General features: G+C 36.3%; 2 protein-coding genes and 1 pseudogene across 7 annotated transcripts; all 3 read right to left on the bottom strand.

Annotated features, from left to right (window-relative positions):
- Window positions 1-4663: 4663 nt before the first annotated feature.
- LOC149228575 (putative clathrin assembly protein At2g25430 pseudogene) lies at window positions 4664-7331 on the bottom strand (annotated as a pseudogene). Its single transcript, XR_016247214.1, has 2 exons — window positions 5275-7331; window positions 4664-4822 (listed from the first exon to the last, which is right to left on the bottom strand). The product of XR_016247214.1 is annotated as a putative clathrin assembly protein At2g25430 pseudogene (transcript).
- Window positions 7332-7996: 665 nt separating this feature from the next.
- Window positions 7997-8939, bottom strand: LOC149228574 (uncharacterized). Its single transcript, XM_089375705.1, has 2 exons — window positions 8376-8939; window positions 7997-8250 (listed from the first exon to the last, which is right to left on the bottom strand). Exons 1-2 carry the CDS (start codon window positions 8609-8611, stop codon window positions 8076-8078), a joined length of 411 nt encoding a protein of 136 aa, XP_089231831.1. The 5' UTR covers window positions 8612-8939; the 3' UTR covers window positions 7997-8075.
- An 829-nt stretch (window positions 8940-9768) lies between these two features.
- On the bottom strand, window positions 9769-13070 carry LOC149228573 (putative clathrin assembly protein At2g25430). 5 transcript variants are annotated; one of them, XM_089378271.1, is made up of 5 exons: window positions 12741-13070; window positions 10728-12402; window positions 10396-10468; window positions 10211-10296; window positions 9769-10059 (listed from the first exon to the last, which is right to left on the bottom strand). In XM_089378271.1, the coding sequence occupies exons 2-5, from the start codon at window positions 10812-10814 to the stop codon at window positions 10054-10056; spliced, it is 252 nt and encodes an 83-aa protein (XP_089234397.1). In that variant the 5' UTR covers window positions 10815-12402; window positions 12741-13070; the 3' UTR covers window positions 9769-10053. The 5 variants fall into 5 exon arrangements, with proteins under 5 accessions (XP_089234397.1, XP_089234396.1, XP_089234394.1 ...); XM_089378270.1 differs by having other exon boundaries at window positions 10396-10492; window positions 12741-13061; XM_089378268.1 differs by lacking the exons at window positions 9769-10059; window positions 10211-10296; window positions 10396-10468 and having other exon boundaries at window positions 10740-12498; window positions 12741-13034.
- Window positions 13071-27053: the final 13983 nt, after the last annotated feature.

Below are 27053 nucleotides of genomic sequence, written 5' to 3'. Positions count from 1 at the left end.
ATTTTGATACTGAAATTGCTTAGAACCCTTGTTTGGTTTAGGACCATTCTTTTTAGGATACTTCTTCTTAGGATTCTTTGAATTTGGTTGTTGTTGGGCGATTAATGCTTTTGACGAGGAGTTTCCAAGATTAAGAAGACCAAGATGTAAGAGTTTTTTTTGTTCTCTTATTAAAGAATCACAAAAGGCATCAAAAGAGGGGGACTTGTAGTCTTGTCCTTGAGAAATAAAGGCTTCTCTAATAGAATGGAAGGTGGAAACAAATACAGAGTATGTTGGTCCCAACTTAGTAAGAATGAAATAGATAAGGCTACCATCTTCTTTCTTAACCTTAACACCTTCCATGAGAAATTTAAGGGTCTTGAACTTGGACAAAAAATCTTCAATGGAAGAAAAATTATTAGGGTCCAACATAAGCAACTCATTTTCGAGTTGATGGACTCTAATTTCATTTTTAATTCCAAAAACTTTAGTGAGTTGTTTCATTGCTTCATTAGGGGTATCAAGTTCTACGATATGGAATCTAAGGTCTGGAGAAATAGATATCCCTATCACGTGCTTGATCTTGCCTATTTTCCCATCTGGCTGCCTTATCTTCATCTTTGGGTTTAGTTTCTTGGCCTGAGGCTATTCTGTAAAGACCTTTACTTCTAAGTAAATCCACAATATAGGACCACCATTGGAAATAGTTGGTGATGTCAAGAATAACTTTGCATGGAATTTCCATTTTAACATAAACTAAAGTTGTAGATACTGAAATTAAGTGTTCCAATGGAAAGATCTTGAAAAATTAGGCCGATTAAAAAAAATGGCTTCCGGATGAAGAAGTTATGGCTTTTTGAAGAAAAGTTGTTGAAGATGCCGACGAAGTGCGTGAATGTATGGAAGTGAATGATAATGTTATATTTTTAAAAAGATCCCCCTGCCCTCTTTCCAAACTTAATCTAATTAGCTCACTTAAAATAAAATAAAAAAAAATTATGTGACTCACTTTTATAAATAAGTGAAAGTCACTTTTACAATGGTACTTTATGAGCTACCCACTAAATTGTAACTTAAATAAAAGATAAAAAAAAAACTTTAGAATTATAAGTGACTCACTTTTTACAATGGGTGAGAACACTTTTCATAAAGTAACTTTAAAACATAAGTTCCATATGCTTTTTGAAAAAGTAACTCAACAAAAAGAAAGACTTGAACCCAAGACCTCTATTCTCAGAAAGCAACTTTGGACCATGTGAGCTAGTTTAAAAGGTTAGTAATTTTTGGAAAAGATGAATTTTTTTTATTTTTTGTAGTCACTGAAGCTTTGGGATGCGTGCTTACTTGAAAAAAAAATTGCCTACAAAACAAAAACCACACAACCCAACACAGACATACAAAAAACCCAAACCTTATAGCTTGAAATTAGCTTTGCCAAAAACTAAATATTTTCCTCAATGTTTCTGATTTTCTGATATCACACTAAGGCATGGTGGAAAAGAGCATACACATGAGAAAAATCTTTCCTTTTTGTTTCTGATTTTCCCAGATCGCACAGAGTCGCAGGGCAAAGAGCATACGCAGAAATGAAAGGTATAGATCCGATAATAAAAAACAGAGAGAAATAAACCGAAATAAACAGAGAGATAAATAACTAAAACTGCAAATAAAGGCTATATATGTCCAGATCTTAAAATGACATGGCTAAAGCTACCAGAAACCTTTTCGTGTGAAACGAAAGGGGTTCCTCACTGGAACAGATGCTCCTAACACAATAGAGCAGTCCTCTCGGCCCAAAAGCGGTCAAAAACAGTAGATCTAGGAAACAACAGTCGGATGCAATTGTGTCGGCTTCCGATTTAGATCACCAACGAATGCGGCCCTCAACTTGGCTCTGATACCATGTATGAATTTATAGGGTAAGTTCCTCAAATAGAACACCAAAGGACACTTCTCACAAACAAATCACAGATCAATACACCAGTATTCTTGACATGGTTAAAGCCCTCAAAGAGGGAAACAGTCCACGGCCTAGGCCAACGTGGCCACTTCAGGGAATTTATTAATAAAAGAATGAAAGATCACATAAGCTTCTTTCATGAACGGTTACCGTACAAACGACCCTCCATGCTCTGTAAATAGAGATCATGGACCAATCGGGTGTTAAGCCACAGATCAAATGTTGGTAATACCGAGGAGAGAATGAATCGTCGGATTACTTCATGTCTAGAACATATCGTGACCGTCGGATTGTAAGTTACAAATGTACATAGTAAAGAAACACACTTTACCTAACTCTACACTAGACCAAATTATACTTTAATTATTTCCTATGTGTCGAAATATCCTAACATGCCCATCGTTTTAACTTGAGAATTATTAGTGCGTGACATTTAACTGCAAAACATGCCTTAATTTGCTAATGAAAATTAGGTTTCAAACATATCTATTTTTATTTGAATATATTTACTAGAAAATTTCCATTAATAGTTACATGAAAATGATTATGATGATTATTGTTATATGTTGAAATATACTTTTTAATATGGTAAAATTAATTGTGAGATTTTAAGTAGGCTAAAGGTAAGGATGGGTTTATGCACAGGATTCTAATGTAGGTCAAAACACTCTCAACTACCCATAGTAGTTGTGGAGTGCATGGGGATGGAACTTGCGACATTTGTTTGACAATTTCAACTGTTTCAACTATAAATGTTGATTTTTTCATTTGAGAATGGCATTATTTTTGTATAAAAGAGGGTTATGATTTGGATTTGTTTTTTGTCATGGTGAAGCGAATCGATCACAAGATTGGTGAAATAATGAATCTTTGTTTAATTAAGTTAAGGCGAAGGCGTTTGAAGACCCGTGGAGAGAGGTCCTGGTTGCGCACGCATGTTCGGTTGAGGAGAAGTTACCTGCCTCAGATTTGTTGTATAGAAGTCTTCGAAGTTAATTAGAAGTAAGTTCGAATACCAAACCTTTCCATCATGTGTTGTCTCTGCTCTAATTATTCGTCTTTGTTTATCGATCACCCCTTCACCCCGATTTCTGGCCATGTGATTGGAGTGGTTAAACTACATTCAAGGTGTGCAATTTGCTACCACTTGAAGCTTTTGATTAAATATGCTTTTAGAATGAAATATAGACTAGCATTTGCATCAGATGTTGCAAAGGAAACGCCGTAAGGCATAAATTTAAATGGTCATTGAAAAGAAGATAAAGCATAGATTTATCCCATGAATTAACTGTGAGCTTCCCCAGGCACTAAAAGTTGTAGGGAGGACAAAGGCAGGGTGTATTGATCCACTACAGTGGAAATGGACCGCTCAGAGACTGCGAAATGACCATAGCCTCGATGCTTGTCTAAGCTTGAGTTACGATGCACTAGGTAAGGAGACTATTCATTTGCAATTATTCTTTCTATGCATGGCTGCAACATTTGCAGAACACCAAATTATTCATGCCAACCATGTGATTCCATTGTGGGTGGGAGAAGGGTTGTTGGCAAGAAAAGATTGCCATCAACTTAGCTACAACCCATCCGCACTGGGAGGGGTTTATCTCAACCTTTTGGCAGATCGTTGTTTGATTGACAGGTATTTGAAAAAGAGGAAATGGGTGAGTAGCCACAGGTTGGAAAACAACACAGCTACTCCCTTTTGAGTTTTTGGTGTGTTCACATGGATGTCAATGTGTGCTTTTATGCGATTGAGGAGGATACTAGATCTTGATCATCACAACTCTAAAAATATGGTGAAGCAAAGTTGTCAATATGGTCAATGGAATTTTTAATATCAACGTTCTTTGTCACATGGTAACTGGTATTGTAGGCTTATTTCGCGCTCTGCTTTGGACATTCTTTTCTGTCTACTATATTTTTCCCTGGCTTGGGTTAGCCATTTCTCTTTGCTCTGATTTTTTTTATTTTTTTGAGGGTTTGCTCTGTTCTTCTTTGCCATTTCTCTTCCTTTATGCAAAGTAATTCCATGCATCTCAAATTAAATTTGAATATCATATAGGACCTTTTCCTTCATTATTCATCTTTGCCATTTCTTTCATGAGAAGAATATACTTCATTTTTGCAGCATAGATGGTTGCAAGTCTATCATACTCGGTAAGTTCACATCATATAGAAACCATGGCACTCACTACAGTAGTATAAAAATGAGCAACAACACAAGTTCATTTTGACAAATCAATTGATTTGTCATACAAAGGCCGCAGAGATGGAAAAAGAATGTGTCAACAAAAGATAATGTGGCACAGAGTTGTATCCTTTCCAAATTCTACTCTAACAAATCACCACATCATGACAAACAAATGTTAAGTTACTGCCCGTAGTTGGAACAATGATAAAGCAAATATATAAATATATAATAAAAACTGCATACTATTACTTGAACAGTAGATATACATACAACAGATAGCAAACTGTAAAGGTTTTCCAAGGACAAAAACTATCCTCTATCAAAGGGATAGTATCTGGGAACAGAACGAAGTGACAAAAAAATTCATTAGAACCACATGTTTTACTACAATCCTGAAATAAATTACTAGAATCCTGAACTAAAGAATACAATGTCACAATTTTTTTTGCATACTGTAATGCTCTAAAAAAAGGTTTGATCTCAAAAAAGGCAATTCAAACTCTAAAAAAACCAAATTTCTACCAACGGGACCTAATCTCCCTACTGCACTTTTCACGGTCTAAATTCCCCAAATAATGACAAAATGTATGGCTAACGGCAAACTTGCCGATTTCACCACCCTGGAACACCACCAACCAAATCTCTCCACGAGAAGCGATGCCGGGGACCTCAAAGACACGGATTAAACCCTGTTATAAAAGAAGCCGACGTCAAAGGCCACAAATTACCGGCGAATATCCTCCATAGCTGGGGTTTCAGCTCAATTAGGTATATCAATTGCAAAATTTCAAAAAAATCCAAACCTACGTAACCCAAATAACAGCTAAATCAGAGAAGATATCCAAAACATATGAGAAAGATGACAATATCCTCGCTTGAAATTAAAGCAAACAAAATCTCTGCAAGATTTTAAAAATGCAACAAAATCCATTATCAAAAAGCAGAACACGGATCTCCAATAAAAAAGATAAAATTTCACTAAATAATCCTATACATCGCACATCTATAAATACAAGAGTACAGCTTCCATCTCGAAAATGAAGATCGAATCGCCGGATCTAAGATTTGAGCAAAATTTTCCTCCAAAACATAAATCAAGCCACCTGTCTTTCAAAAACTTTACAGAATCTCTCAAAAATACCTGGACAGCGGCCGATATAAATGGATCCTTTGACGCCGGTTCGAATCCTCCTCTCGCCAATCTCCAGCAAAGCTATAAACCATTGAGAAAATCCTCTTCTTCAAATATGAATCCATGTTATATTGTCGTAGAGGAAGAACTTTGATTGAACATTTTAAAAGCCATGGACGGAGACGGCCGACCTACAGAGCACAAAATCCATCCATCTTACCAATGAAAAATGCTTGGATCCACTACCGCGACAAATTTGCTGGAATTTGATGGATTTTGGAATGCAAAATAAAATTTGATGATTTTTGGAATCCTCTTCTGCATTATTTCATAGTCTGAGATTGACGGTGAGCTCCTACTTGAAGATGCCCTTGAAGCATGGGCAGATTGCATAGGCCCTGTCATCGGCAGGGCTTGTGAGTTTGCAACCCAACTCGGCGGCGTTCCAGAGACAGGTATTTGAAAAAGAAGAAATGGGAAGTGCTTTCCTCGGTGCTGGAAGTCCTTGAATTGCAGAACAACCCCAGGACCTGCAGGCAGGAAAAGAAACAGAGAATTACCAGATTCCATGCATCTCAAATTAAATTTGAATCTTATATAGGACCTTTTCCTTCATTATTCATCTTTGCCATTTCTTTCACGATTGAGATATGACTGAGTGAATGAGAAATTTGCAGTGCTGAAACAAGAAAAATGGGTCAACCATAGAGTTGGTAATCATCATCATTTGGAGTGGGTACCCCACAATTCTGCTATCAGGTGTGTATCTCAATCGCAAATCCCTTCCTCTTCTGCAATGCTATTTTGCTAGAAACGAAACAATCTTGCATACAGATCACAGACTTTTCCAGCTCCTGAACCCTCAGTTCAAACTTTAACAGCAAGTCCATCTGCAGTGCAAAGCTTATTTGTAGGAGTTCCACCTTGTGATTTAATACAAGAAGTCTACCAACAATAAAGCAGTTGGATTTCTCGGCAGACCACCAGTCCAGGTTCTTGGCGTTTTAGGTGTTCAATATGCTACTTATGATTTCTTGAAAGTGCACTACCTAATTTATCCAGATTGAAGGCGTTGCTATAATTAAGGGTTGATTTCTGCCAAATAAGCAGCTTGTCCTTCTATGTAGACCATGGTGGTAGTTATGTAGGCTGTACATGTTTTCATAAATGAAGAATATACTTCATTTTTGCAGCATAGATGGTTGCAAGTCTATCATAATCGGTAAGTTCACATCATATAGCAACCATGGCACTCACTACAGCAGTGTAGAAATGAGCAACAACACGAGTTCATTTTGACAAATCAACTGATCTTTCATCGAGATACAGGGCATATGTGCGTACAAATGCGGAATAGTCCCAAGCATTTGAGTGTGAATCATCTCTAAAATCAGACAGATTGAGCAGGCGTGCACCACGCCTCATTCCCTGAAGAACTTCCCGCTCAAAACTTGGATCACCGTCCTGAAATAGCCTATGAATGAGCATCAGCGCCTTCATTGCCACTATCCAATTGTGTGTTTTGTTGATCCTCTTGGACAGACTGTGGACACAAGCACTAACATAACCCCTGGAATAAGAGGTGAGGTGCAAAATTTCATACACATATTTTTCATCTATAGGTACTTCATCATGACTTGTTGCCTTTACAATGGCAACATCTAGATCCGGCGCATTGTTGCTTGCAACCTTTGCTATACTAATACTCGTCTGGTCCTTCACAGCACCGAGAGCTTTCCTTAGCTTACTTGGAGCCATTCGCAAATCTCAAAAAGCACAATTAACCTTAACAAAGGTTTGATCTCAAAAAAGGCAATTCAAGCTCTGAAAAAACCAAATTTCTACCAACGGGACCTAATCTCCCTACTGCACTTTTCACGGTCTAAATTCCCCAAATAATGACAAAATGTATGGCTAACGGCAAACTTGCCGATTTCACCGCCCTGGAACACCACCAGCCAAATCTCTCCACGAGAAGCGATGTCGGGGACCTCAAAGACACGGATTAAACCCTGTTATAAAAGTAGCCGACGTCAAAGGCTACAAATTACCGGCGAATATCCTCCACAGCTGGGGTTTCAGCTCAATTAGGTATATCAATTGCAAAATTTCAAAAAAATCCAAACCTACGTAACCCAAATAACAGCTAAATTAGAGAAGATATCCAAAACATATGAGAAAGATGACAATATCCTCGCTTGAAATTAAAGCAAACAAAATCTCTGCAAGATTTTAAAAATGCAACAAAATCCATTATCAAAAAGCAAAACACGGATCTCCAATAAAAAAGAGAAAATTTCACTAAATAATCCTATACATCGCACATCTATAAATACAAGAGTACAGCTTCCATCTTGAAATGAAGATCGAATCGCCGGATCTAAGATTTGAGCAAAATTTTTCCTCCAAAACATAAATCAGGCCACCTGACTTTCAAAAAATTTACAGAATCTCTCAAAAATACCTGGACAACGGCCGATATAAATGGATCCTTTGACGCCGGTTCGAATCCTCCTCTCGCCAATCTCCAGCAAAGCTATAAACCATTGAGAAAATCCTCTTCTTCAAATATGAATCCACATTATATTGTCGTAGAGGAAGAACTTTGATTGAACATTTTAAAAGCCATGGACGGAGACGGCCGACCTACAGAGCACAAAATCCATCCATCTTACCAATGAAAAATGCTTGGATCCACTACCGCGACAAATTTGCTGGATATTGATGGATTTTGGAATGCAAAATAAAATTTGATGATTTTTGGAATCCTCTTCTGCATTATTTCATAGTCTGAGATTGACGGTGAGCTCCTACTTGAAGATGCCCCTGAAGCATGGGCAGATTGCATAGGCCCTGTCATCGGCAGGGCTTGTGAGTTTGCAACCCAACTCGGCGGTGTTCCAGAGACAGGTATTTGAAAAAGAAGAAATGGGAAGTGCTTTCCTCGGTGCTGGAAGTCCTTGAATTGCAGAACAACCCCAGGACCTGCAGGCAGGAAAAGAAACAGAGAATTACCAGATTAAAGAAAACAAGAAAACAAAAGAATGTTCAGATACCTAATGTGTAAATCGCTACAAGACGGCTAACCCATCAACAAAAATTAAGCTTACTTGCACCCTGTGAAACTGGATTCTGGATGGTATTCGGTAGCAGTAGTTGGCAGTAGCAGTGGATAGGCAAGACGCATAGACCGGTTCACTGCAACGTCGTGGCCAAGAGGCAATAACTGCCACCCAAGAGGCAACCCTAGCTGAGTTAGGGTTTTGCAGAGCGTTTTCACAGAGCATGGCATCGAACACCCTAGATGAGTTAGGGTTTTGCAGAGCTTTTTCACAGAGCTTGGCATCGAACAACTGAGTTATTTCTGTTAATGAAAAGGCTTAGGGTTAGATGCACCCAGCGGAGCCACCGAACCGAGAACCGAGTTGTTACAGGTAATGAACAGTCTCAGGGTTAGATGCACCTAGTGGAGCCACTGAACCGATTTAATTGCCTTGATAGCATCTAACGGTGGAAAAACATTTAATCGTCTAACAACGCATCTAATGGTCAAGATTATGACAGAAAGGCAATTGGGGAGGTTGATTTCAGAGGGGAACGCCTTACGGCGTAAAAATAAATAAATAATAACCACCATACAATAAATCAATAATAGTTCACTACATTTGTCATAATTCCCGGTAAAATATCACATTATTCTTATAAAATAAAATAAACATGTAAATTAATAATTAAATACTTTTAAACAAATATCGATCGCATTTAATTTATTGATAATCATTATCATTAAATACGGCTTCCTCATTGCATTTATAATTTCCATCTACCATAAATCTGGCCATGAACTTTTGATTCGTTGATAACTTTAATTTGGAATGAAAATTGGACTGTTAGCATTAATACTGGCCATGAATTTTTTAGGAAAATCCTATTTCCACCACTATAGGATCATTAATGCGCTCTTACATGCGCGGGAGATAGACTTTTATAACACGCGCAGGGGTAACGCGCCGTTTTTATTTTTATTATCTAGTTATAAACGTCTATCTCCCGCGCATGTAAGAACGCATTAATGATCCTATAGTGGTGGAAATAGGATTTTCCAATTTTTTATTCGTTGATAACGTTAATTTGTAATGAAAATTGGACTGTTAGCACTAATATTGTGTGGTGGGAGGACCGAAACCCGAGTGGGACTATTCACATTAACATTGGTTTGCGAATAAGGGTTTAATTGTTATCATTGACATTAAACACCAATGTATATTTTCAATGGGTAGGTTTAGTTACCAGGTAGTTTTCCCATCCATGGAATTTGAAATGGGGATAAGTTCAAGTACGGTATATAAATTGCATTTCAAAATTTATAAAAGTTATGGTTGGGGCTCATCCTGAATAGTTTTGAGGCCTTTCCTCTTTCATTTATATATATATAATTGATTGACAAACGGACAAACACTTTTGAGACATGAGGCGTTGTTTTGATCCCTAACAGAAACAACAGAACGAACAATATGCCAGCATCTTTATTTTTCCCGAAAAAGGTGAACATCATGGGTTTGTCGGAGCCATGACGGTACAAAGAACAAACTACAAAGTTCTGTGGAGCCATGACTGTACAAAGAACAAACTATAAATCTTGCAACAGCGGTTTTTTAATAAAAAGAATACTTCGGATTGCTTTATTGAAATACTCAGTGTGAAGGAGAGGATTTCTCATTCCACACGTATGAAAACTATGCCCATTTGCCAGAACCATACGCCAATTTCCTGTCTCCTTATCCGTTTCTAGAACTGTGAAACGCACATTTGCATAATATTAGCGAAAAATTTCAATGTCACAGACGAAATGAGATTTCTATTTCATATTAGGCAATTATCTATTTATTTAAATGAGCAGTGGGTTTCGAAGTGATAAGGACATATTTTAATTGGTAGAACTTGCCTGTTTAGCAGGCATGGGATTTGTTTTTGTCACAACTCTTTTATCCAGGATTGGAGTGTTTACAGCATGATGGTGATGACGATGTCCTGCACACAATGTATTAAATAAATGTATTAGAAATGAAGAAACCCATATTGCAAATCATTTGATTAAGATATTGATAATACCTCAAACCAAATCCCTACCCTTTGTGAGCGGTGTTTGCAACAGAAAGAAGCACGATCCAATGACAAAGTAACAGAGCAGCAGCACTAAACCCTTCATGTAGTTTGAAGTTCCATCCTGTACAAAAATCAATTACATGATACAAATAAAAGCAGAGTGGACATGTATTTAAATGCTATAACAAAAAATAAACATACAGCTATCTTAACCTTTGGATTCTTTACAAATCAGGGGGTTATGATGAATCTAATGAGTCTAGATTTGTCTATTATCACCTACGACAAATGATGAATGAAATAAGTTTCTGGATATCATAACATTGCAATAGGGGGCCAGAGTCCAAAGTTCAAACCTGTAAGATACATGCTGTTATTAGTACAGTGGCAAATAGAGCAACAGTCTCCAGGATATGAAAATCCAAGTCCATGGGTTTTCCCATAATCCATGCATCTCAAATTAAATTTGAATCTTATATAGGACCTTTTCCTTCATTATTCATCTTTGCCATTTCTTTCACGATTGAGATATGACTGAGTGAATGAGAAATTTGCAGTGCTGAAACAAGAAAAATGGGTCAACCATAGAGTGGGTAATCATCATCATTTGGAGTGGGTACCCCACAATTCTGCTATCAGGTGTGTATCTCAATCGCAAATCCCTTCCTCTTCTGCAATGCTATTTTGCTGGAAACGAAACAATCTTGCATACAGATCACAGACTTTTCCAGCTCCTGAACCCTCAGTTCAAACTTTAACAGCAAGTCCATCTGCAGTGCAAAGCTTATTTGTAGGAGTTCCACCTTGTGATTTAATACAAGAAGTCTACCAACAATAAAGCAGTTGGATTACTCGGCAGACCACCAGTCCAGGTTCTTGGCGTTTTAGGTGTTCAATATGCTACTTATGATTTCTTGAAAGTGCACTACCTAATTTATCCAGATTGAAGGCGTTGCTATAATTAAGGGTTGATTTCTTCCAAATAAGCAGCTTGTCCTTCTATGTAGACCATGGTGGTAGTTATCTAGGCTGTACATGTTTTCAGAAATGAAGAATATACTTCATTTTTGCAGCATAGATGGTTGCAAGTCTATCATAATCGGTAAGTTCACATCATATAGCAACCATGGCACTCACTACAGCAGTGTAGAAATGAGCAACAACACGAGTTCATTTTGACAAATCAACTGATCTTTCATTTTGACAAATCAACTGATCTTTCATCGAGATACAGGGCATATGTGCGTACAAATGCGGAATCGTCCCAAGCATTTGAGTGTGAATCATCTCTAAAATCAGACAGATTGAGCAGACGTGCACCACGCCTCATTCCCTGAAGAACTTCCCGCTCAAAACTTGGATCACCGTCCTGAAATAGCCTATGAATGAGCATCAGCGCCTTCATTGCCACTATCCAATTGTGTGTTTTGCTGATCCTCTTGGACAGACTGTGGACACAAGCACTAACATAACCCCTGGAATAAGAGGTGAGGTGCAAAATTTCATACACATATTTTTCATCTATAGGTACTTCATCATGACTTGTTGCCTTTACAATGGCAACATCCAGATCCGGCGCATTGTTGCTTGCAACCTTTGCTATACTAATACTCGTCTGGTCCTTCACAGCACCGAGAGCTTTCCTTACCTTACTTGGAGCCATTCGCAAATCTCAAAAAACACAATTAACCTTAACAAAGGTTTGATCTCAAAAAAGGCAATTCAAGCTCTGAAAAAACCAAATTTCTACCAACGGGACCTAATCTCCCTACTGCACTTTTCACGGTCTAAATTCCCCAAATAATGACAAAATGTATGGCTAACGGCAAACTTGCCGATTTCACCGCCCTGGAACACCACCAGCCAAATCTCTCCACGAGAAGCGATGCCGGGGACCTCAAAGACACGGATTAAACCCTGTTATAAAAGCAGCCGACGTCAAAGGCCACAAATTACCGGCGAATATCCTCCACAGCTGGGGTTTCAGCTCAATTAGGTATATCAATTGCAAAATTTCAAAAAAATCCAAACCTACGTAACCCAAATAACAGCTAAATCAGAGAAGATATCCAAAACATATGAGAAAGATGACAATATCCTCGCTTGAAATTAAAGCAAACAAAATCTCTGCAAGATTTTAAAAATGCAACAAAATCCATTATCAAAAAGCAGAACACGGATCTCCAATAAAAAAGATAAAATTTCACTAAATAATCCTATACATCGCACATCTATAAATACAAGAGTACAGCTTCCATCTCGAAAATGAAGATCGAATCGCCGGATCTAAGATTTGAGCAAAATTTTCCTCCAAAACATAAATCAGGCCACCTGACTTTCAAAAACTTTACAGAATCTCTCAAAAATACCTGGACAGCGGCCGATATAAATGGATCCTTTGACGCCGGTTCGAATCCTCCTCTCGCCAATCTCCAGCAAAGCTATAAACCATTGAGAAAATCCTCTTCTTCAAATATGAATCCACATTATATTGTCGTAGAGGAAGAACTTTGATTGAACATTTTAAAAGCCATGGACGGAGACGGCCGACCTACAGAGCACAAAATCCATCCATCTTACCAATGAAAAATGCTTGGATCCACTACCGCGACAAATTTGCTGGAAACCCAGTGGAGCCACTGAATCGATTTAATTGACTTGATAGCATCTAACGGTGGAAAAACATTTAATCGTCTAACAACGCATCTAATGGTCAAGATTATGACAGAAAGGCAATTGGGGAGGTTGATTTCAGAGGGGAACGCCTTACGGCGTAATTATTATATGTTATTTTGATATCCATTATAATTATTTGTTGGAGACATAATCTGTGAAAGTTGGTATGGAGGAATGCCAACAGTTATAATGGTCTCACAAACATTTATCTATTAAGGTCTATAATTTTTGTCTTCACCATGGTATCTAAGTAGGCACACTCATGCATTGATTAATGTTTGGGAGTGTCACAATTATAATTTATATAAAAATAAAACAAATGTAAATGAATAAATAATAATCATAGTTATAGTTAATTAATGATTAGTTTTTGAAGAGGCATGTCTCTAGGGACATGACCGTATATGAAGGGCACCTGCCTAGATATATAAGCGGGCCCTCATTGTAACAATCATTCATCCTTGTTCTATCATGTTATCAATAAAAAATACTATTTACAATACATTTGTGTATTTACAACTTTAAATATATATAGCTACAAGTTGGTCACTAATTGGTATCAAAGCCATTCAATCCTTTGGGCATTATCCGTTGCATAATTTGTTGTTAAGTTTAGGTCTTGAAATCATGGAAATAAGTGAATCTCATAAACCTAAAATTTAGTTGTTAAGTGAAATTCAAGAATCATTTCAACAAACAAAAAGATCATTTACATAATCATTAGACTTTCAAAACACCATATTTAGTACCTACAATAGAAGTTGACATGAGTATCAAGGAGGATGAGTTTGAGCCAAGTGTTTTAGTATAGAACTATATTTGTGCCCATATATGACAGTGGCTTATTGGATGGCTATTATAATCGATATTAAACTAAAGAGAATTCGACGTCTGAATTCGATTTTGTTTGGAATGAATCATCAGACTATAAGTATAATATCATGGTATATAAAGGCGAATGCAAACTCATATTTACAGATACCTTTTGTCCTATGCAAAACCCATATTGGGGTTTTCTCATTTCATCAAAAAACCAAGCTTCATATAGACAAAGTTTCAAAACCAACGGCCATGGATTCAGCCGATGATACCTCGGGTCAAGTTAACACCGAAAATATTTTTTCTAAAGATTCTGATGAAGCAAAAATTCCCATGGATTCAACTGAGAATACCTATGGACAATTCAGAAAATAAAAAGTTTACCAATATATTCTAAATCAAAAACTTCTAGAGATATGGGTAACAATTTATCTGTGGAAGTATAGGGTCGCAATGCAGGTTTCACAAGCGAGTCATTTTGTAACATTGAAAATAAATTGCATACACTAACAGATGAACCTCAGGCCTTTAAACATGAAATTGCCTTGCATGATTGTTTTTCCTCACAGAGAAACAAGAAAAGAGATTTGCCCATATATGATAATGAAGTTGAGGAGGATGTTGAGGAAGGGAAAAGGACTACTGCAAAGGAAATTAGGATTGATGATCAAACTGAGTGTATGGCAACTAACGATGAAATCATGGAGGAAAGAAATAAATTCATGTAGAGTATTGGTGAAGAATCAAGACATTTTTCCAAAGACCATGATAATGAAGTTGGAAAAATGACGAGATAGTCATTGTCAAGATGTTGGCACGCATTGATGAGAGTCTTCTATTTTTCCTCAATGCAAAGAGACTTAGATCTCACGTTAGTCATTGTTGCGATCTTGTTTCAATTGCCAGTGGTGTAGAGACAACCTCTTTTTCACCATATGCATTAAAAGTGGAGTTGAGTACCTCCGAGACCATATCAACACTGAAAGATTCCTCGGGTTCATTCTTACAAAAATATCGTTGTCAAGTTGTGGAGATTTTTGTGGAAATGATTCTATGGTTGAATGTAAAGAAAATGGACACAATTGTACAAATGTGTGCAATGACTATATGGGAAAACAAAAGAAACAAAAATAAATACAACTAACTTAACAAATTATTAAATTGCTAGATCTTAGACTTTTGTGATCCATATTGATAGTGAGATTGTCTTTCAGATTAATCACATCATTGAGATTTGGTCAATGTTTCAAACCATCTAATGTGGTCCATCCTCAGGACAAAGGTATATATTTATAAAGTGATTATAAAGTTCTTTATAAAGTAATTATAATTTAACTTTATTAAATTATAAAGTTATATTATAATAAATTTTATAAAGTTAATTTAAAAAAAATAATAATAAAAATTAATATTTAAAATAAATAAATAAATAAAATAAAATAAAATAAGAATTAATGGATGAGCTAGTAGTACACTTACACATACCAAAAATGACATGGGCAAGATGAAGAAAATTGTTAGCGATTAAGCTTTGAGAACAAAGCTTTGAAAAGAGAGGTAATGTTACGAATATAATTTATATAAATATAAAATAAATATAAATGAATAAATAATAATCATAATTATAGTTAATTAATGATTAGTTTTTGAAGAGGCGTGTCTATAAGGACATGACCATATATGAAAGGGCACCTACCTAGATATATAAGTAGGCTCTCATTGTAACAATCATTCATCTTTGTTCCATCATGTTATTGTTGAGCTATGGGAAAGGTATGAATTTGCCTTTTATTTCCTTATCTTTTCCTTTTATCATAACTCCTTTATTCCTAAAATGATAATATATCAAAGAATTATAGCGAAAACTAGGGAGTTATTGATTATTGCGAATTAGTTAATTATTGTCTTTTTCCATGCAGAAAATAGAAGAAATGGAAAACTACCATTTTGAAGGAAAAGACAAAACAGAGTAACTGTTGTTCCTTCACCAGGAAGCCATATCCAGAGAAGTAGATCAGGATTGGAGCACACAACGAAGGATAAGGATGGAAAATTGCAACATCAGAACAAGAAGACAAAGGGATTAACTGGAGTTAGAAGATGAAGCGTATCCCTCAGGATCTCTTGATCATGTGTGTTATGAAACCAGCTCACAAAAAGATAGAAAAGAGAGATCCACGCCTTAGAATTCAGCCTCTTCGAGGGGGCAACCTCCTTTACATTACATAAATGAGCAATTCTTGGATGATTCAAATGACAAAACCTCCTTTCTATATATAGGAGTCTAAGGAGTCACAATATAACCCAGCCGACCTAACAATAATAATATAAAGCCACAAAAATAACAATAGAGGGATTCTATGGGGCACAGTAATAACAATATGGGGACAATAGGGGCAGAACAATATTAATAAGGGATACAACTACAATAGTAATGGGGTAATCACTAGTATTATAGGGACCCAACATGCCCCTCTCCTTCAAAAAAGTGTTGTCCTCAACGCTTCAGTAGTTCTGGATGCTTCTGTATAAAATTCTCATCCTCCCATGTGGAATCTTCAGCAGATAAGTTCTTCCAATTGATAAGATACTCCGAAATTGATCGATTTCGTAACTGTCGAGTTCTTGTTTCTGTGACTGCTTCTGGTTCCAATATAATTTCTCCTTCCTCGTCAAGTTCTGGCAATATTGTTTGAACTGGGAGCTTGTCGCCTATAACCTTCTTTAAACATGAAACATGGAAAACTAGGTGCAATCGAGAAGCTGCGGGAAGCTCCAATTTGTATGCCATAGTACCAATCTTTTGCAACACCTTGTATGGACCATAATACTTTGGTGATAATTTATTATCCTTCTTAGCTTGCTTGAGGGACATTTGCTTATATGGTTGTAGCCGTAGGAATACCCAATCACCTATATCAAAACTTCTTTCGCTGCGATGTTGATCTGCCTATTGTTTCATTCTATTCTGTGCCAACACGAGGTTATCCTTTAAGAGTTGGAGGACATGTTGTTGATGTTCGATGTGATGTTCCACTACTTGAACCTTAGAATTTTCTCTTAAATATGATGTGATGGATGGTGGCTAATATCCATAAAGTGCCATAAATGGGGTCATTTTTGTTGTTGTATGGAAGGAAGTGTTATACCACCATTCAGCCAGAGGCAACCATTTGACCCATTGTGTCTGTTTATCAGATACAAAGCAACGAAGATATCCTTCCAAACATTTGTTTACTATCTCAGTTTTCCCATCAGATTGAGGATGATAAGATGAGCTATGAGCTAACTGAGTACCAAGACAAGAAAATAATTATGTCCAAAAATTTCCAGTGAAAATGGGATCTCTGTCACTTACAATAATCTTTGGGTTTCCATGTAGCTTTTGAATTGTTTCCATAAATGCAGTAGAAACTGTACTGGCTTTAAATGGATGTGATAATGCACAAAAGTGTGCATACTTGGTAAGTCTGTCAACTACCTCCATGATGACACTTTTTCCCTCAGACTTGGGTAAACCTGTGATAAAATCCATTGAAACCTCCTCCCAACGTTGGCTTGGAATGGATAAAGGTTGTAATAGACCCGGTGTCTTAATTGTTTCAACTTTATTTTGTTGGCAAACCAAACATTCCGCCACAAACTTTTGAATATCTGATTTATGGCCCTCCCAAAAAAAATCCTTCTTAACCCTGTGGTAAGTTTTTAAAAATCCTGAGTGCCCTCCTAAGGGAGAAGTGTGCAATTCCATAAGAATCTTTTGTTTTAGCTGGGAATTCTTATAGAGGTATAAGCGATCTTTGTACCATAACGAATCATTTTTCCAGCTAAATGTATCAGACGTACTGGAGTCTTGTAACTTTCGAATAAGTGCCCACCTTCTTCGTCATTCTTCCATTCCTCCCTTGCTTCGTTTATCCAATCTGGTTGGATAATAGAAATGGCGCACAACAATGCTTCCACATCCTCATCCTTTCTTGAGAGTGCATCTGCCACCACATTTTGCTTCCCTTTTTTGTAGATGATTTCAAAGTCATAACCCAACATCTTTGTGACCCACTTTTGTTGCTCTTCAGAGGATAATCTTTGTTCTAAAAAGTATTTAAGGCTATCATGATCCGTTTTTACCTTGAAGTGTCTTCCCATTAGGTAGGGTCGCCATTTCTTAAGTGCATGGAGTATTGCCAACATTTCCTTCTCATAAATAGCTTTGTGTAAAAACTTTCCCTTGATTAGACGACTTTCGAAAGCAATGGGTCTTTCATCTTGCATTAGAACAACGCCAATTCCATTTCCTGAAGCATCACATTCCACAATAAAGGTTTTTGTGAAGTCTGGTGTAGCTAAGACCAGTGCTTGGCACATTGCCTCTTTAAGATGCTCGAAGGCCTTTGTTGCTTCTGGAGTCCATGAAAATGCATCTTTCTTCAATAATGTTGTTAGATGTGCTGCTATTCTCCCATAATTCTTAACAAACTTGCGATAATACCCTGTCAACCCGAGAAATCCTCGCAGATGCTTTATGGATGTGGGGATTTTCCATTCCTTAATGGCTTTAATTTTGCTAGGGTCTACCTTAACTCCTTCATGAGATACAATATGACCCAGATATTCCACCTCTTGTACTCCAAAGAAACATTTGGATCTTTTTGCATATAATTGTTTCTCCTCCAATAATTGTAGCACCCCGTCAACATGTTCAACATGATCCTTCCAAGACTTGCTGTAGATTAGTATATCATCAAAAAATACTAACACAAATTTTCTAAGGAATGGTTTGAAAATGGAATTCATCAAACCTTGAAATGTTGAAGGTGCATTGGTAAGGCCAAAAGGCATGACCAAAAATTCATAATGACCCTCATGAGTTCTAAATGTTGTTTTCGGAATGTCTTCAGTCTTCATTCTGATTTGATGATATCCTGAACGAAGATCCAACTTGGTGAAGTAAATTGATCCATGCAATTCATCCAGTAATTCATCAATGACAGGAATGGGAAACTTATCTTTAATAGTGAGCTTGTTGAGCTCCCTATAATCCAGACACATGCGCCATGATCCATCCTTCTTGTGCACCAATACTACTGGAGCAGAGAAAGAACTTTGACTCGGTTGAATTATACCAGCGTCTAGAATTTCTGCAACCATACGTTCAATTTCACTCTTTTGGGGATAAGGATATATGTACGGCCTGATGTTTGGAGGAACACTTCCTAGAATTAGATGAATAGCATGATCATGATCACGAATAGGTGGGAGACCTTTGGGAGTCTCAAATACCTTGGAATGATTGTCCAAGACTCTTTGGAGATCTGGAGAAATAGATGATTCCAATGTGGAAACATCTAACGAACATAATTGTGCAATTACACCTCTTTGTTCCTTTTTTAGAAGCTTTGTCATACCGTTAGAGCTGATTATCTTTCCCGGTTTCCCTGCAATACCCCTTAATTCAACTTCCTTTCCTTCCACAGAAAATTTCATGAAAAGTTCTTGAAAATTAAAAGCTATTGTACCCAAGGATTGTAGCCATTGGACTCCTAGTACAACATCAGCACCTCCCATTGGAATGGAAAGCATTGGGCTAGTCAATACATATTCTCCCATGGATAGCTTGATATTATGGCACTTTCCAGAGCAATTTATTGTTCCTCCATTTGCAACCATCACTTGACACTCTGGTGCTGGATATAAGAAGCAATTCAATTCTTTTGCTACCTTACAATGAATAAAATTGTGGGTACTTCCTGAATCAATCAACACTATTACCTTTTTCTTCTTGATTTGTCCTTCTATATTGATGGTTTGAGGAGTGGTAATTCCTGCCAATGCATTACAAGATATGGTCGGATTCATTTCTTCTTTATCTAGGCTTTTTTCCTGGAGTATATCCTCTTCTTTTGACCTTTCTTGCTCCTTTTCTTCTTCCTCTTCACAATCTATGTAGAATCATTTCTTCTCAGCACACTTATGACCTTTAGTGTATTTGCTATCACAACTGTAACAAAGCCCTTTTGCTCTTTTTTCTTCCAATTTTTGTGGTGTCAACCTTATAAGTTGTGGAAGACTAGGGGCAACAACACTTCCATCTTTATAGTTGTGAGTGGTATGCTTCCTGGTTGCCATAATTTTTCTTTCCATTTTTCTTGCTAACCTGAATGCCTTCTCTAATGAATCAAGTTCCCAAAGGCGAACATCATGTTGGATATTATCCTTTAAAGTCCCTATGAACACATCAATCCTATGCTCCTCTGGAATATTTTTTACCCTTATGTTCAATTTTTGGAACTCCTCAATGTGCTCCATTATTGAACCCTTTTGTTTGAGACTTATCAATTGGCTAAAAAAAGTGTTGCTTTTTGTATCCCCATAATGTGTTGTCAATTCTTCCGTAAAAATTGCCCAAGTGATAATTTGTTTACGAGAGCAAAGCCATTGATACCATACAAACTGATTTGGTTCCAAATATAAATTTGCAATACGTACCTTTTGTGTGTTTTGCACATTATTGAGATCAAAAAATTGCTCCATCTGTAATATCCATGTTGCGGGATCCTTGCCATCAAACTTCCTCATATCGATTTTTTGAATATGGTGGGTCTTCGATCCAACATTAGAGTCTATGGAATCATGATTAACATTTCTTTTGTTCTCATCATGAGTTTCCTTTACTACCCTTTCACCATTAGTGACCATTTCTTGTAGCAACTTATTCATATTTATCTTCAATTCTTTCATCTTATCATCCATGCCATCAATTTTAGCATCCATGCCATTCATCTTAGCTTCCATGTCATCCATCTTAGCTTCTACGCCTTTCTTTAAACAATCCATCTTAGCTTCTGCACCTTTCTTTAAACCATCCATCTTAGCTTTTACATCTTTCCTTAAACCATCCATCTTAGATTCTGTTGCTTTTTGTGCAAGTGACACTTGTTGCACTTGGTCTCGTAATTTTGATATATCATGTTGCATTTTTTCCTCTTGTTCATAAGTCATGCTAGAGCTTTCAGGTTGCTTACTAGGTGTTTTCATTTTCTTTCCTCGGGGCATCAATTACCAATTCAAACTAATTTTTCAAACCAAGCTTATGCAAAAATTTTAAAAAAACTACACACCTTTTTTCACTTTGTAGAAGCTTGATATTGAATCTGATGTATCTCTGCAATTTCGAATCATCCAGTTTTGAAATTGTGACCTATAGTAGCCCTCTGTGTCCTCTTTCCAATGCCACCAGTCTGATCCAAGTTGGATTCTCCAAGGAAGAGTTATGCACAATCTCCCAAGATGACCTGATTATAGACTAGTTCAGTAGAGCGAACTTGTACGACATGCCACGAGTCATTGTTTCGACCTTTGGATCTAAAAAAGATATACAAGAAACTACAGTCCGTCCTCTTTTTGTACCTTCTTACGAAATTTCAATCCGATGCTCAGAGAGAAATTTATGATGATTTTCCCCAGGTCACTTGTTTGGAATGTAATTCAGGAGTCTGCAAAAAGACCAACTTCCTCAGATCATATCTCCGCAAATATAGCGTTAAGAGCTCTGAAATTCAGACCCGAGATTAAGCGCGATTTCTTCTCAAATGGGGTTTTCTTTTAGCTTCTGAAACGTCGCAGAAAAAAAGTTATAGTGAAAATTCCACGATGACCTGTTTGGAGCAACGAAACCGTAGAATCCAAAGCTCTGATACCAAATTTTATGAAACCAGCTCACAAAAAGATATAAAAGCGAGATCCACGCCTTAGAATTCAGCCTCTTCGAGGGGGCAACCTCCTTTACATTACATAAATGAGCAATTCTTGGATGATTCAAATGACAAAACCTCCTTTCTATATATAGGAGTCTAAGGAGTCACAATATAACCCAGCTGACCTAACAATAATAATATAAAGCCACAAAAATAACAATAGAGGGATTCTATGGGGCACAATAATAACAATATGGGGACAATAGGGGAACAACAATATTAATAAGGGATACAACTACAATAGTAATGGGGTAATCACTAGTATTATAGGGACCCAACACTGAAGGATCGTTGTTTTACAGTCTATCTGTTATTCCTTGTTTCATCCGCCTATCCAGTATAAAAGGGACAGTGCTTGTAAAGATTGGGGATTATCAATCATCGTTATTCAGAACTCACTGTAGTATTCCTACTTTGATTGTCGACTCTCGTTGATTAAAACAGAGTACGATTGCATGTAACATTTTCATATGATTAATACATAAGTCAATTGTTGTTTTGTTCATTTATTCTGAAGTAGTCCAGCGGTGCTTCACTAGCGGCTAAGGGCCTGACCCTGGTGATTCCACTTGCTATCTATACCATTACTTTCAATCGTGTTCATGTGATGGTTTGGTTTGGTTTTCATTAATTTAAATCGCATTACTTTACTGTTCTTCGTTTCCAGAGTTTATGAATTGTCTTACTGTAACTGAATTGCGTTGTCGTTCCTTTTCATCATAATAAGATTATTATCTTGAGAAACTATATTGTTATGTTGTTCATTTCAATTATAAGGCTTCGTTGTTCATTCTAGTAACTTGACTTTGTTGTTCATTGCAGATTGTTGTTCGTTTCTCTTAAATAAGATTGTTGTTTATTTCTGTTGAATGATATTGTTGTTTGTTTCTACTAGATAACATTGTTGTTCATTTCTTTTCTGCAAGTATTTGGTTTTGCCTTTTAGCATCATTATAGTTAGCACATTTATTTCATTAGCAATATTGTCGATTTGATTCCTTATCATTTCTCATTAATCGCTTTAGTGTGGACTGTGAGATCAACAACTGTAAAGAACATTGGCTACTATTGTCAGAGTTTTCAGATTGTGGATCCTATCTATGTTTGATTTCATTTTCATCAGTTGAAAAAGGAAAGAGTTATTGCTACTGCATCCTTCACTGATGGTTGTTGTTAATTTCCTGAATGAATGATTTAGTTTCAGAGCCTTGAGTTTCTTCTAATTGCAAATAGGTTGTATTTCAAGCATCCAATTACTCTTGTATTTGAAGCATTGTACTACAAATTGGAAAACATTACTCTTGGATTAAAATTGCCGCCTCAGACTGAGTACACTCTTGAAATAGAAAAGCATTCCTAGATTGATAAATAATGTAGGATAAATAGGAGTTGAAAAGACACCTTTTATACCTCAACAGTTATAAAAAAAAAATATTATTTACAATACATTTGTGTATTTACCACTTTAATAATATATAGCTACAAGTTGATCGCTACAGGGAGCCACAATTTTTTGGCCTTATACAACATGGGTTCACTTTATTGGTATTGTTTCTTTCTATGGGTCTGTAAGAGCAAAGGCTCATTATCTGCCACCCGCTCAGCCAATCAAACTTGTTTTGGCCAGTCTGTTTTTGTAGTGTTACCCTGCCACCTTGTTGTTCAGTTCTAATCTATGTCCTATTGTTGACCTACGCATTGTTTAGCTTAACAGAAGTGTTTCCATCATGTCATCATCCATCATCTCTCTATGCTTTGAAGAAAACGCCTGGTGGCCAAACGACTCTCCCACTAGGAATCCATTACCAATCTAGAAACACAACTTCTCTAAGTGAATGGATACCTTACAATTTTTCAAACGTGTTGATGTAATGCACTCGATAATTAAAGAAATCCTCCAAAATTCAATGAAAATGCCAAAATTCGCATAAATTTTTGGTTTGACCAATATGGAAGGAATCATATACAATCAAACCATAAATGATATCGAAACCATTTCGGGTGTGGAAATGGAATTTGGCTCCAGAGTGTTGTAATGTGAAGGTCTTTCATGGATGTGTTGTGCCCTGACTCCCCATAGCTCCCTCTCTTTGCTCTGTCATGGGCATGATGTACTTCTAAGCGGCATTGTTTACATAAGCCATAATTTTGCCCAAATAGCAAATTTCATGCTGGAATCTAGAAAGAAAATTTTCAAATTCAAAAAAAAAATGATTGGAGTGTTTGAATCGTGTTTTTGAGGGTGGAAATGGATTCAACATCATCAAGTACCCTGATGCGCCCAAAATCCTGAAGTTTGACCGTTGTCACGCAAATTTCCAAAACATTATGCCATATTTTGTCAAAATATTACTAAAACTTCCATTATTTTCTGGACAAAATTATGGCCTCATTAGACTACTCTCTTCTAATTTGGATTATCTCCACCTTGCCTCCTGAGATAATTATGTTGTAACTACTCGTGTGTTTCATCCATTGTGCTCGTCGAAAGAAAAATGGATATGGGGATTTTTTAGCTGCGCTGAAATGACTAGTCCAACCATAACACAATAGATAGGGAGCACTCTTGTCCCTCTCAATATTTTGTTAAAAAATTGGAGGTTTGTGGTTAGTTTAAATTTTTTTTTTGAGCATAATGCCCCCACCGTTAACATATCTTGGGAAGAAATCATTAACAGCAAGCACAAAATTGGTCTTGGATATGAAAAGGAAGTGTCCTGTCACATTGCAAAATACTCCAAACCAATCTAATTTCAACTTGTTGATTTTATTTAGGACAATTAATATTCATCTATTTCACAACCACTTCAAATTCGTAGATGCCAACATTGTGATTGAGTTGGCTACACAAAATATCATTGTTTTAATCTTCACCCTTGTGAGCATTGTGGAAAACATACTCATCATTTAAATAGATGCTCCAACCATAAAACTCATGCAAGAGCAAAGATTTAAGTTGGATGGATCGCTTCTTGGTAATGGTATTCAACAACCAAGAAGATATATTGGTCATACCTCAAAGTTCATTCTCAAGCATTAACACCTTTTGCAGTGGAAAGATCTTCATCTTCTCCCTTGTATCTAACAAAGGTGGAATTGATAGTTATTTATTAGATTTGAATTCATATTAGACAAGTGTGAGCCACAACCTGAACGAGATCCTAAAGCCAAAGTCAATTAGTGTTAGAGTTAAAGTTGTAGCTAGAGACAGACTCGTGTTTTAGGAGCATGATTTGGTTGATGGTCAGCCTTAAACCACCATTAGTAAAAGACTTCAGCTTCTGCCACCCATCTCATTATGTTGTGGCCATCTTCAAACCATCATCGGGGAGCACTTCCACTTCAGAAAAGGCTTTAGCTTCTAGCCAGATTTAGAATTGTTCTAGAAATTGCTTCGAGCTAAGTTCCAGATTTGGTGGTCAACCTTAAACCACCATCGGTAGAACACCTTGACTTATATTACCTCATTTTTTTGTAGTATTCCTTAAACCATCATTCAAGAGAGCGCATCTAGCCATTGGCTGCCATACACTTTTGTATTTAGCTCTGTTCTTGTACTTATATACAACCCTTTGGATTAAGAGGGAATGTTTGACACCTAATTTATTAAGGTTGGTGTGGAGGAATGCCAACAATTATAGGATTCCAAGAGACCTTGGAAGTTGAATCCAACAATCACACAAAATGCCTTCAAATGTATATTTTGTGAGTATTATGTAACACATGATTTATCTATCTCGATATATTCATTCTATGTGTATTCAACGATATTATATTATAATTTTGTCAAAATATAACTTGATTCAATTTAATTAATATGGATTTTTAATCCAAGAATTTGATGTTTGTGAATTTTTTATTAGGTTTTTGAATATTTTAGTTGAAATATTGATTATTGATTTTATTTTGATATTGTTTTTTCATATGATGTATTTTTTAAGAATTTATTTGGTTTTTCTCTTCAACCTTCAACTTGATAAATTGGATTTTTCATAGTTTAAGGTTTCATGGATATACTAACAACCATTGATAAGAATAAAATGCCATACTATGGGATTTGAAAATGAGTGGAAGGGGAAACTACTTTTCCTTTCCCCCACTAAAATTACATCCAGTTAACATTTTGATATCAATTATTACCATTACACAATTTTGTCAAAATGTAATTTTATTTAACTATAATATATTATTGATTGTCAAATTTTTTTTTTTTTTAATTTATTTATTTTTTTATTTTTTTTTATCTTAGGATTTTTAATACGAAGAGAATATCATATTTACACTTACATTATAATTATTTGAAGAGTTTTAATACAAAACCATCATAATAATCCAATATCTCATTACTATAATTGTGTTGTAATGCCCTACTTAATATTATCATGCAAATTTTACTGGTGTTTAAATTACCTGAAAATATTGACTTATAATTATCAAGAAATATTAGTACATACCCACATTGGTGAAACTGTAAATCTATTACTGATATAAATTTTATTATTATTCAATTCCCAACTTACCTCATCAAATTTAAATTTTGATAGGATATGGTCTCCTTCCATTTATTCCAATTTAAATCTCCATATCCCCAAAATTTCCTCTCAAATTTACTTGGGAGAAGATATAGTCCTCTTCAATTAATTACCAAATTATATTCATATCTCATCCCCAAAATATCCTCTCAAACTTACTTGGGAGAAGATATGGTCCTCTCCAATTAATTACCAAATTATATATTCATATCTCATCCCCAAAATGTCCTCACAAATTTACTTGGGAGAAGATATGGTCCTCCCCAATTAATTACCAAATTAAATATCCATCTCTTATCCCAAAAATGTCCTCTCAAATTTACTTGGGAGAAAATATCGTAAGAAAAGTCAAATGTAAGGATGAGGGGGTAGTTATGACATTAATGACAGGTGGTTGAGGTGGAGAAGAGAAAGAGGCATAAAAGGGGAAGGATGATGAGAGGAGGGAGGATCCTTGGTCTTGGTTTTGGTTTTGGTTGTGGTTTTTGGAGGAAGGTGGAGAAAAGAGAAGGGAGAGAATGAGAGTATTTGTTTAACTTGGACACACTACATTTGGTTGGACTTGGGTTCGGAGGGCTAAGGAACCTGTGGAGGTTCCCTGGGCTATGAAATACTTCCTATTTGGCTGGAAGGAAAATCCAGTGGGGTAGTCAAGAGGAGCATCCCAATAGAGCCAAGAGCTCAAAAGCATCTCGACTAAGCTATTGGAACATGTATTCATTTGTTTATTGATTACTTATGTAAATGGTTGAAATAAAATTATTACTTAACTAAATTGTGGTAAATAGATTTTAATGGTATATTATCATCAATTCAATGTTTAGATAGAAATAATTTATTTCCCATTTTATTGTATTTAAAATTAGAGAAAATTAGTTTTTAGTTAGAGGACCCTAGGAGG

The sequence above is a fragment of the Pinus tabuliformis genome, chromosome J (genome assembly GCF_031772625.1).
Source record: "Pinus tabuliformis cultivar Carrire ecotype Pingquan chromosome J, CPIR1, whole genome shotgun sequence".
NCBI classification, from domain to species: domain Eukaryota; kingdom Viridiplantae; phylum Streptophyta; class Pinopsida; order Pinales; family Pinaceae; genus Pinus; species Pinus tabuliformis.
The sequence above is the reverse complement of the archived record's forward strand: the minus strand, read 5'-3'. Positions and strand labels throughout refer to the sequence as shown.